Here is a 12,736-nt window from a genome sequence, read left to right as displayed (position 1 = left end):
TCCCCTTATCTTCTAACCCTTTCCTTTCCCAACTAAGAGATATAACCCTTTTACCTCCCTTCCTTTCCTGCGTTCTTCGTTTCACTCCCGCGCGTCTTCCGACAGACCAAAAGCGAGGAACAGATGCGGCTGCTGCTGTTACTGCTGCTTCTTCTTCTTCTTCTCCTCCTTCTTCTTCTTCTTCTTCTTCTTCTTCTTCTTCTTCTTCGAAGAATTTCATCCGTCTGCTTTTCGATTACTTTCATCTTGCTAGCTTTAAGCGAATAGGCGCTGCAGGTAATACACTCCCAGGAGCTCTGGGCGTAGTAAATGGAAATGCGAGCTTTTTCTATTTCAGTATGCCGTATCTGGGAATACTGCTGGGTTTAGGTGCATTGTTATTTTTTCAACCGGGAGATGCGACCGAGCGCACATCTTCCATTTTTGAGAAAAATTTGAAAGAGAATTTTTAGATGAAAAGGACGAGCTAGAGGGTATTGCCAGACACGATATAATAACAACGTTCGACCCATAATAATCATCTGTAATTTTAGAAACCTAAAAAGAATAATGAAAAAGTATAATAATAATTTAAAAAATCTGTACTTTTTTTTTTAATTTCATCCGACCGATCCGTGGGCGAGTTTCGACAGAGCTCCAAGTATATCTAACATTTTAATATTTGTTTAGGAAGTTAATGGGAAAGGACCAAGAGAACGTAAGCGAGATAAACAGGATGGAGAGACTCGGAAAGAAAGAAAGGAAGATGGAAGGAAGAGAAGTTAAAGAACGGAAGGAAGAAGGAAAGAAAGGAGGTCCGCTTTGGCCGGGAGAAACAGCAGCTGCAACACTCGATACGTATCGTGTTGGGACCGAGGGGTTGTGGTGGGGAGTATACCCGCCGGGGTCACTCCAGAGAGATTATTATCGTTCGGATCGAGAGCTTCGTTCGAATTCGCTAACATTCGGGAAAGTTCGGGCGCGTGGCACGCGTGCCGTATCCCCCACTATCTAACAGAGCCACAAAGTGGACCCGCTTCTTCTCTGACCCACCATCGACGTATTCCCTGTAACTTCGATTTTTTATCCGTATGTTCTTTACGATCTATATTTATCATTCCGATCAATATCGATCAAATTATATTAATCGATTTTTAAGTCTTTTATATATATGTATATACATATAACAATACTGTACTGTATGTGTATATATATGTCTGTATATGTATATGTATACAGGGTGTAACTGAATAATCTATACAAACTTTGGAAATAAGTTCCAGAGACCTAAACAAGTAAAAAATATTCTATGAACACGGAGTTGAGAAGGTGGGACGGAAACGTTTGAGTTTTTCTGCAATGGCTGAAAAAATTATCACATCAAATCGCATAGAAGTTATAAATTGTTTTTTCTTTTTCTTCTTTTTTTTCCTCAGTAAGGAATGTAGGTTAAAGGAAGATTGAAAAAATCACAAGGGATTTAGAAAGATGCTAAGCTATTTAATGTGATAATTTTTGCCGACCATTGTACGAAAATTTCGAATCGTCGTAACTTCAAAAGCAAATGTTTTTCATGCTTGATAGAATATTTTTTACTAGTTTACGTTCCTATAACTTATTTACAAAGTTTGTTGACAGATCATTTAATTACACCCAGTATATATACCTGTAATACGATCTCTAAAAAGCAGACGATAACTGAAGTACTATATTCACGGAATCACGTTTTCGAGAAACAATGCGACTTCGATGAATCACAACGTGTTCAAGTTTATTATTCCGAGCGACGCCTTCAAGCGTGCCGATATACGAATGCATCCTACGTTTCTTGGTGCTTTCTGTTAAAGAAAGTGTACTCACATTTCCCACGGTGGTACGAGATTTGAGATTCGAGATTTACCCCTGTCCCGTCTGCCCTTGATCGTTGTTCACGCTTTTTAATCTCTTGGCGTCAATATTGAAACAACGTTTAAAACGAAGAAAGAAAATGTTCATGGAAGAAGTACAAATTTGATTGTTTTTTTTTGGCGCCAAGATTTCAATTACTTGAGAGATAGGAACAATATTTATCAGAAGTTTATATTTGTCTCGTTTTTCCCTTTTTCTTTACGATTATCGTAAAATAGAATATTGTTGATATTGATTTATCTATAATGTTTATGAATTAATTGTAAATTAGATACGAAGAATATAATTTTCTTCATTCATTTAACAATTCTAAATGGAACAAACTATGTATAATAATTTAGAAGGATTATTTATAAATAAATTGGCATACACAGGCGGAAGAAATTTCGTAAGAGAAAAGATTCGTCTTCTACGAGATTTATGAACTGACAGAGTATTTATCTATTATTAGTAAATTATGAAATGATAAAAGACAGGGAAACATTGAATATAATGTAAAGAATTTAACAAATAATGTAAAATCATGTAAAAATACATAAATTTGAGTAACATTAATCAACAAACTGAAATGATCAATGAATGATAATGAAAAATGTGACTCGGTTATAATAAACATTTTCTACGTTGAAAATAAATTATGTATATATATATATATATATTTTGAACATTAAAAATAGACAATTTGTTGGCAAGTTTTCTTGGATAATCTTGAGTTTTCACTTATGTATGAACGAAATCCTAATTCGTAACGACAGTTTAACTTGGCTCTTAGGCGATTCATTGAGTCTCGTGCAGCCAAGTACATACATATATAGTGTATACAGTCATACGGCAAAGAGAGCTCGTATGTTCGCGATCTCACTCGTAACACAACAAGCCCATATGTATGTATGTATGTATTCGCAATCGGCCGTATGAATGAAAGACCGAGGAAGGAAGGAACGAACGTAGAACGAAGGGAGTCGCGTGACGGATCCACGTGTTGTGTGTGCGCCAGTTACGGTAGAACGTAACTACGTTTACTGCCGGTGTATACGTACATCAACATATATGATACATATATATATATATATATATATATATATATATATATATATATATATACACATATATATAAATATATGTGTAAATGCACGCGCTCGTACTCATACGTAAGGAAAGAAGAAGGTTTAGGTCTTTACTTGTACAGGTTACATGTGCGTGCATTACCGTGCTCCTGCATGCAAGAAGGATGGAGTCAAGTGACGCAGTGAAGAAGACATAAAGAGTGAGGGGTTGAAGTTAAAGAAAGAGAGAGAGAGAGAGAGAGAGAGAGCTCGATGTGGCGGCGAAGGTAAAGAGGCCGGAAGTGGTTCCATCTGGCTCCCCCGTTGGTTTGACCTGTTGAACCACTCGTGACCGGAAGTATAGCATACACCTACGGGCTCCGTGGAGGCACCGCTTCTTTCTCGCGACGAACGATACGACAAAGGCTTCATTCTACTTTACGATACCTTATCATTTCGGAACCTGGCGTTATTTACCAGGTATAACGGACGCAACCGTGATTTCTTACAAGTCGCATCGTTATTCCTGCACAATTTCGTATTCTTTATCGTTGAGTAAATATAATCGCGTAGACACTGATTGTTGTTTCCGTCCTTTATTATTTTTACAAAGTGGATGATCGTTAACGATCGATAACGACTCGGCATTGAATTACGTGTGTTACCATGTATTTAAAATCGAATCGACGCTCTCCCGTCTCGTTACAGTGGAGACGTAAAGCGACACTTGGCGAAGTTTATGGCGGGGGTAGCTTGTAAAAGCTAACACTGGGGAGAAAGAGCAAAAAGTGCGATTCGTTTTGGTGAACAATAGATCGCATCGATATGTGCTCGAGACAGGTCCAGGGCATTATATTCCGAGTACAATACCTTGAGCGGGAGGCAGTATGTGCACCGTAATAATCTGTCACCCCCGAACACTGGCGCGTATGGAACACGTTAGGGTTCACCGCACCCCTATTTGATAAATATGACGTCACGAACAGAAAGAGAGAGAGAGAGAGAGAGAGAGAGAGAGAGAGAGAGAGAGAGAGAGAGAGAAAGAGAGAGAGAATAGGAATCTTTTCATATTTCATTCCGATCGTAGAAAACTTCAGATACCATGCGAGCTCGCGAAATTGAGACAATACGAAGTATAATTAAAGCTACTTTTCGAGTGAGGGTTAAAAAAAGGGGTAAGAATAGAATGTGCGAGGTGAATCGGAAAGATTAGTCGAATCAGAGAGGAGGGTCGAGCGATTTCACGCATCGTCGCGAGTCTCGCTTCGCGTAAGAAGCGTAATTCGCTGAAAAAAGGAGGGGAGTGTGACGTCACGAAGTGTAGGACGCGGCGCGTGCCAACGGGTCCAGAGAAAGAGAGAGAGAGAGAGAGAGAGAGAGAGAGAGAGAGAAAGGGAGAGAGAAAGGGAGAGAGAAGGGGAGAGAAAGAGAGAGAAAGGTATGGGGTACGTCTGGTAGTAAGCATAGGGAGGAGAGAAAGGTAGAGGGAGGGAAAAAGGGCGAGGTGGCCGGGGTGTCGCGCGGTGGAGGTAGATCGTGGCATGGTGGTGGGGGTGGGCGCGTGCAGCCGGCCTGCAGCTGCCTTCTTTCTCTCCCCTCTCGCTCTGCGCACCGGCCAGAGTCCCTACGGTCGCACTCTGCCACTGACGCAGCCGCTCCGTGTGCCCGTCACCCCTCTAGCGCGCGCGTTCTGCCACGCAACCCCTCTCTACGGGGAACCGGCGGGACCACAATTATAAGTAGGGGTGCTCCCGGCTTACTGCCTCCAGTCGAGGGTTGAACTCGCTCTTGTTACGCTCGCGTACACGTTCGTCCTTCGTAGAAAACCCGAGGAGCACGCGCACCGAGGGTTGTTTATGGACGAAAGACGGACGGTGTTTTTGTCACGAACGGGAATAAAAGTACGCGTTTATTTACGCAAGACAAACGATAATAAAAAGAAAAACGAAAGAGAATAGAATAGCGAAAATTATCGGCGAGTAATCTCAAAAGAGTAGTGAGTTTCGCGCGCGATACGTACACGCACGCGCCCATACAATCTCGCGGCTCGTCGGTGGATCAACTTCGCCATCTGCCGGCGTCCCAATCGGATACAGTGTGTGCCCGGAGAGTCTTCGTTTAGTCAATGTCAGGGTGCTTTCCGTTCTCTCCGTTGTGTGGCGCTGACGCAAATATTTTTTTTGAGATATTACAACGAGAGGAGCCGAGAAGAGGGAATACCGTCTTCTCAGCTAACGAAAGGATAAGGATACGAGCGTACGAAGAATAAGAAGAGGAAGAAGTAGAAGAAGTTACTTTCACGCGATAGAGGAAAATAACGAGTGTATAGAGGAGGGCACGTTTCTCGCCGGTGAATCCGGTGGTACTTGGTTCTCGAAGAGTCGACTTTCGTGACTCGTCTTCTCTCCTCTCCTCTTTTTTCTCTCTATCTCTCTCTCTCTCTCTTTCTCTCTTTCTCTCTCTCTCTCTCTCTTTCTCTTACTCGCTCGCTCACTCTTTCGCCTCCCACGAAAAGTCATTCCTCCCTCTTAGAAGTCCCGCCAGGAGCGAGAAAGCAGGAGCTTTTCTCTCTCCCTCTTGCCAACGCTCCACCTCCAGCTTGGTCTTGCTAGTCCTGCCCTACCAGCGACAACGCACCCTTCTCTTCGTTCCTGGGCCTTCTCTGGCTCTCCCCACCATCGCCACCACTACTCGCCCTCCTCTCTCTCTCTCTCTCTCTCTCTCTCTTTTGCTCTTCCTGCCGCAAGGAGGGCATACTCGGCGGCTCGTGTCAGTAGTGTGTGCGAGGCAGTGCGGCAAGGCAGTACGACGAGTCAGTGCACGGCGACTCGTCGTTGTGTTGCGACGGTTGGCGCGGAGGAGAGTGTCGAAGAACGTGTGACCCTTTTTTTCTCTCTCTCTCTCTTCCCCCCGGTGCTGCTAATCGCGTATATCTCTGCAACAAAGTATGCTCGTTGCGAATCGTCGTCCTCTTTGTGCTGTTTCTTTTTCTTCTTCTTTTTCTTCTTCTTCTTCTTCTTATTATTATTATTATCCATCAATCTTTCGTGGCCGACGTAGTGCCCCGTGCTACTACTGCTACTGCGTTACGAGCTCCGAACAATCGCGTTGAGGACCTCTTTCTTCTCTCGCTATCTTTCTCAGCGTGGGAACGACGCAACAGCGAGGAGGAGACATCGAAGAGACCCCCTTCTTTCCTGCTTTGACCCTCCCCCCTCTTGTCGAGGCGTCGTCCTTCCTTTATCTCCGTCTATATCTATATATCTATACATATTACATATGTGTGTTTTGGATCGCGTCTCTCATTCTTTCTCTCTCTTTCTCTCTCCCTCTGTCTCTACAGTAAGCTAGAGGAATAAATGGAATATAAAGTGTTATATATCGTCGGGGGAGTGTGAAGTGATCGAGTGCTCGAAATAAGAAAGAAAAAATAAAAAGAAAAGAAAAAAAAAAGGAAAAGGAAAAAAAGGGGAGTAATAAGGCGATTCCCTAGAAAGCATATTAAAAATTCTACGATACTTTGGTTTTCGGAAATTAATAAGAAGAGTAAGTGAAAAGTGCCGCGAACGGCAAGTCGCCGCCAGCCTTCGCGAGTTCGCGAATACCGGGCGGTGTATACGTATATATAAGAGGAGGAGGAGGAGGAGGAACAACAGCACCAGCAGCAGCAGCAGCAGCAGCAACAGCAGCAACAGCAGCAGCAGCAGCAGAAACGTTAGAGGAAGGAACGTTATCGGTGGCTATGCAGCCTCGCGAAGCTATTACCGGAAGAAGATAACGCCGACAGTAAGTCGGACAAAAGACGAAACACCACGGTGGTCCACGCGCACGAGAGACGCGTAAACATTCGGTGGCTTCGATTAGCCAAAACATGTGGACCACGATGTTAGTGTGGACGGTCGCCGTCGTTCTTCTACCGTCACCCCGTGCGGTAAGTTAAATTTATGTATACACGCATTTACTACCCTAGTATTATTATATATCCTTAGAATGAGTATGCCGTTTTGCTCTAGACGCCCTTTACCACAGACACAGAAACTCTTTGCATTAGAGAAACACTCGATCGAAGCCACGGTAAACACACGGTTAGTGAATGGCGATGTAAACACACGGGCTAGAATAAATAAATAAATTGATTACGTTCGTTTCTCCGATGAGAGAGCAGCCATGCGTGTCCTTCCCTTTGAAGTTCTATCGCGGAACGTCGATGAGGATTAGGTTATCTCTTTTTCTTAAGAGGAGATTCCTCGAACTTTATTTCGCGTTACGCACGAGGATCCCTTCTTCTTTTCTTCTTTTATATGGCCAGCTGGATCGCAACAAGCTTATTCTTCCTGGGAGATGTTTCTTCTCGATTTTCTCTTCTTCTACTTTTCTCTTCTCTCTTTTTCTTGTCTCTCTCTCTCTCTCTCTCTCTCTCTCTCTCTCTCTCTCTCTCTCTCTCTCTCTCTCTCTCTCTCTCTCTATCTCTGTTTCTCTTGCCGTGCGCCGGCAAGAGGCGGGGGAAAAAGTATCGAGATACGCTGCATGCAACTCTAAATCTGGATCCACTCTTTTAGAAGTGTCTAGCCTCTCCTCCCCCTCTTCGAGACCGTTCCAGGCGCAAGCAGCTTCTCTGCTGGTTAGAAGAGACCAAGCCTCGCACGCTACACCAATGATGATCGTCTCTTCCGTTTGACCTTCATCGAAGGTAGTATCGGAGTTCAAAGGTTCGAACGCGCTTTTCTTTGTTTGAAAGATGCCGCTTTTTGAGCAACTGCGAGATACGATTAACAAAAAGATGCACGTCCTTTGAAATGATTTTGTGACGAAACATACCGGCGGTGCGTTCCGAAAATACGCAACGGCGGCCATTCTCGTTCCTTAAATAACCTTCCAGCGCGCCAAAAATGAGAATTTCTCATCGAGAGATATCTTCCCGGCGCGTCTACAACCCCTCTTCCGATGAGATTACATTTGCCTTAGTAAGGACGTTTCCAAGAAATACGAGCTACGAAATACAGGCATGTTATTTTCTTTTTTTTTTTTTTTTTCATTCATTTAACATTGACGTCACGTACGTCATCGTAGGAAAGATTTCGAAGCGGTGAGAGAGTCATCGGGAGATATTAATGAAAAGAAATTGACTTTTTCCTCCATCTTTTTCAGTGATAGTTTTATTTAAATATTTTAGACCGTACGAATTGCATTTACGCAACAAATATCATTTTTATCTATAAATCGAAACAAATTTTCGTTAGTTCCTCCTACGATCGATGATTTTAAAAATAATATAGGAAGGCATTTTAATATTTTTTTTTAGAATTCCGAGATGACATAGTCGAGGGTGGGAAGGTGTCTCGTGGGAATGCTAGTTCGTTCTTTCGACGAGTAGGTGCGGACGTGCATCGAGCACGTGACCGTTCAAAGCGACCTCTTTGCAAGTTCAAATAGTCGAAAGGCGTGTGTATCGCGCCTATCGCCTTGTAACAACCACTGCATACTACTCTATTTCCGTCTTCTTCCGTAATACTTGGCACAAAGTCGTGTTTCCTATTCGGTAAAAGACTATCCTTTTTTTTCTTTTTACGAATCAAATTTGTTAAACCTGCTGTGTTTAATGAATGTCCCGAAGGGCGTATAAACCAACATAAAATGTAAGAAGAGGAAAAACTTAGACGAAGACGAAGAAGAAGAAGAAGAGACCGGTCCCTTGATCGTTTACATACCGTGGAAGGTTCGCCATTAATTCGTTAGAGGAGGGAGATAGCGCGGTCTCGCGTGTTAATATATTTACGGGGCCACATCTTTCCTCTTCTCTTTCTGTCTTTTTTTTAATTTTTTTTTAATTTTTTTTTTTTTTTTATTTACACGAAACCGCCCACTCGCGAGAGCACCATGCGCGCGTGCGTACACGCTCCGAAAAGGCACTTTTTTTTCTCTCTTTAACGCAGAACTCTGTAACGGCCCTCTTTCTCTTTCTCTCTCTCTCTCTCTCTCTCTCTCTCTCTCTCTCTCTCTCTCTCTCTTTCTCTCCTTACACTCTCTGCTTCCTGGGAGACGCGGTTGCGCGCGCGCACTTGCTCTCGGCAGACGCCATACGCGTGCGCAAAAACACGCGCGTGCTTCGAGCCTCGAGACCTTCGGTGTCTCGTGCCTTCTTCGCGACTATGTCGTCTCGACCCCACGTCGTGGGTTCTGTCGTTTCGATGGGACCACAAGCGAGCCATGTTTCGCCGACAGATGTTGTCTCCCCTTTTTCTTCTTTTTCTTCTTCTTCTTCTTCTTCTTCTTCTTTCATCGAATTTTGACTCGAAAGTTATACATTAAAAATTTTATGATTCTCGTTAAAACATACGGGAATTGCGTCTTAGTTGAGCAAATCGATGAACCAATAATAAACTTTGCGATATTTCAAATGATAAGATGAACGAATTTGGTTTTTTTTTTTTCTTTCAGGTTAACGCTTCGGGGGTGTTCGAGCTAAGGTTAAAATCGTTCGTCAACGAATACGGAAAGGATAGTCTGGGTAAGTGCTGTTCAGGCACTACCTCAAGGACAGGCGAATGTTCAGGTGTTTGCAAGACCAGGTTTAGGGTATGTCTGAAGCAATACCAAGTGAAGATCGACACAACAACACCGTGCACTTATGGAGATGTTGTTACACCTGTACTCGGCGAGAACATCGTTAATCTTAGTCCAAATGTCGCCTTGCCCAGTTTCACTAATCCCATCAGATTTCCGTTCGAGTTCACGTGGCCGGTAAGTTATTGAATATTCATTTAAATTTATCTTATTTTCAAACGCTATTAGCATCATTTGTTGTCATCATATTCGTATATTCAAGTCGATCGTATTAAACAAAAAGAAAAAAAAATAAAAAAAAAAATGAAACGATGCCAGATGGAAATCATTCAATGAAAAAAAGAAAGAAACAACAAGAACGATAACATTTGTCTTCCCTTTTAACCGTTCCCTATTTTTTATTCCCCGTTTCTCTTGTTTTCGAAAGAAACTAGTTATTTACTGTAATTTGCCATAATAACAGATTACATTCGGGATAATTGTCACGTTAGTACGATCAGGGAGCATTGAAATGTAACTTGAAAGACTGCGTTGAATGGTGCCATACACAGAGTTATGATCGTTATGATGGAGGAAGTTGTTCGTTATAGGGCCCACCGGTTTGGGTATCCCTGACCCTACGATATATGACTATTAACTTTAACGAATTTAAATTCGTGCTTGACAAAATTCACTAGAATTCATAATAAATAAATTCGATTAATAACAATTAATAACAAATTAACATCTATGGGATGTTCAGAAAACGCCATCCCATATTTATATGATAGATAGGGCACATCATACTACGTTAAAAAAACCTAAGTCGAAAGTTCAATCGTTTTTGTGATATAAACATTTTAGTATGTTATCATCATGATTGTCTGATATTTACCAAGAAATTGTGATAAGCTACGCCTAAAAGTCGATTTTAGAGTATTGCAGAGTCAATGAGATGATCTCGAATATTGTCCATCCAAACATCTAACGAAAATCTGTTACGGTGGTTTGTTTGAATTAATGCATGAGTTTTTACTTTCCATACATGATAAATTTGTTATTTCATTTCATATAAATGTAGTTTCATTAATAAATAACAAGAAAGATACGAAATTTAGATTTGAAGAACATTTTACGAGTAGCTACTATAAAAAATATATTCTTGCTTGATAGTCCGGCAGAGTGAGTTGAATATGGTATCGGTAGAGTAATTTCCCACGAAGCATTCTTCAGACAGTAGTATCGATTCTTACGGCATCGGGTATCCTTCTTATGTTAGTTTCGGAATTTTCGTCTATGTATTATCCTTAAAATTCGATTCTCCATATCGAACGTTAATACAGATTTAGATATGCCAGAATCTTGACGATGAGTTCAATATGAGTCTAATGAATATTTTCGAAAAGTGTATTAATGAGAACTCTTCGATCAGGAAATTTGTTCATGTAAAAACGTCATCTAACTTTAATACTTTCATATTAGCACGATTATACATAAAATGTATATCTGTCATTTCTTCATTAGAATAATATCTAGACATTTTCTACGTAATACTTAACGTAAACCTGTAATCACTTAATCTTACGTTTAATCATGTAATCATCAAATCCTCAATTGCCAATTGATGACAAAATGTTTATATCTCATAAATGACTAATCTTGCGATCTTCGTTAACATAAATTTCTTTTTTCTTTTTCTTTTTTTTTCTTTTTTTTTCTTTTTTTTTTTATTGAATATAGTCTGTTCTATCTATAATATAAATATAAAATAACTTTTTTTTTCTTTCTTGAACACCCTGTATATTCGGAAGGCAGATCAAATGTATGATGACTATGCGTTGTAGATTTCTTTAACATTTAGATACTAGCAAGGAATCACGAGTATATATATATAAGGTAGCTAACATTATGCATCCTAGGATTAATACTTTGATCCTATCAGCACTTCTCACATAGCTCAGACTATGAGCTATCTGGTAGTGCACAGTGTGCCACTGGCAGATGGCTAGGCCTTTTGTGCTTCTATACGTCCCTCGTGTTTGCCCCACCTCTCTCTTTTTCTCTTTCTCTCTCTCTCTCTCTCTCTCTCTCTCTCTATATATATATATATATATATATATATGTGTCTCTCTTTTTCTCTCTTCTCTTCCTTTCCATCTCATCGCCGTGCCTCTCTTGCGAACGGAGTTAATTTTACTAACCCATATGGCGCCCCCTGCGCGCACTCGCACGCCACACACCAGCCAGTCTCTTTCTATCGCCCTCTTCGTCTTGCACAAGTCTACTTTTCCGTCTTCCTCTATACTCTGTCCTCCTTCGGGCGCGTTTATATATCGCTTGGCGTTACGAGTCTGTTATGTCGAGCCTGAAGTGACAGAACGCGCGTTCCGTATGAAAGTATTAATAAAAAAAAAAAAAAAAAAAAAAAAAAAAAAAAAAAAAAAAAGAAAGAAAGGAAGAAAGAAAAGAAAGTAAGATACATAATAAATCGTAAAGTATCTTCAAATCAAATAGAAAATGAAATCGCAAATCGAATCTGAACCATTGATTATAATATTCCAAATAAATGATAAAAATGACGAGATATGAGACGGTAATAAGAAAATCTTGCGTAAGTAGTTCCGATAAATTCGAAGAGTCCGGTGAGTACTCATTTTAATCGGTCACGTCGTCGTACGTTTGCCTCGCCTCGACAAGAATCGCATACACGATCCGTTCCTAACTCGTATTCAGGTGTGCGTGTACTCTTTGCGCTTTTTTACGCCTTTCTCTCTCTTTCTCTCTCTCTCTCTCTCTCTCTTTCGCTCTCTCTCTCTCTCTTTCTCTCTCTGTGCGGCAGCCAAACGATTCAAAGAAATACGGTATTTTTAGAAAACGGAGAGAAACTCGAAAGCGAGAGCCTCGTGAGTTTGCACATTTTTACTCTTTCCTTATGCCTTTTTTTCTCTATCCCTTTCTCTGTCTCTTTCTCGAAGTAACGCTATGTGCGTATGTACAACACGGTATGATGTTCGCGGAACGTGCGTTTGCTTCAAAGGAGAATAAAAGAAAAAGAGAGAGAGAGAGAAAGAAAAAAAAAGAGAGAGAGAAAGAGAGGATGCGGTGTCAACCGAGTGTGGGACGGAGAAAGAGAGAAAGAGAAAGAAAGAAAGGAAGAGCGAGAGAAAGAAAGAGAGAGAGAGAGAGAGAGAGAGTACGACTAGAGAAGGTGGGCCCAAAGGGAAAGAGAAAGAGAGAGACGAAGAATCGTGGTCCCACGG

At 41.3% G+C, this 12,736-nt stretch overlaps 1 protein-coding gene across 1 annotated transcript in view; it reads left to right on the top strand.

Annotated features, from left to right (window-relative positions):
- The first annotated feature begins 4,709 nt into the window (after positions 1-4,709).
- Positions 4,710-12,736, top strand: part of LOC124947678 (neurogenic locus protein delta-like) — a 28,225-nt gene continuing 20,198 nt past the window's right edge. Inside the window, exons 1-2 of the mRNA XM_047490160.1 lie at positions 4,710-6,864; positions 9,372-9,674. Coding sequence (XP_047346116.1) covers positions 6,805-6,864; positions 9,372-9,674 — 363 coding nt within the window. The 5' untranslated portion in view covers positions 4,710-6,804. The remainder of the gene's footprint in view (positions 6,865-9,371; positions 9,675-12,736) is intronic.

Source organism: Vespa velutina, chromosome 3, assembly GCF_912470025.1.
Source record: "Vespa velutina chromosome 3, iVesVel2.1, whole genome shotgun sequence".
Lineage (NCBI taxonomy): Eukaryota > Metazoa > Arthropoda > Insecta > Hymenoptera > Vespidae > Vespa > Vespa velutina.
The sequence above is the reverse complement of the archived record's forward strand: the minus strand, read 5'-3'. Positions and strand labels throughout refer to the sequence as shown.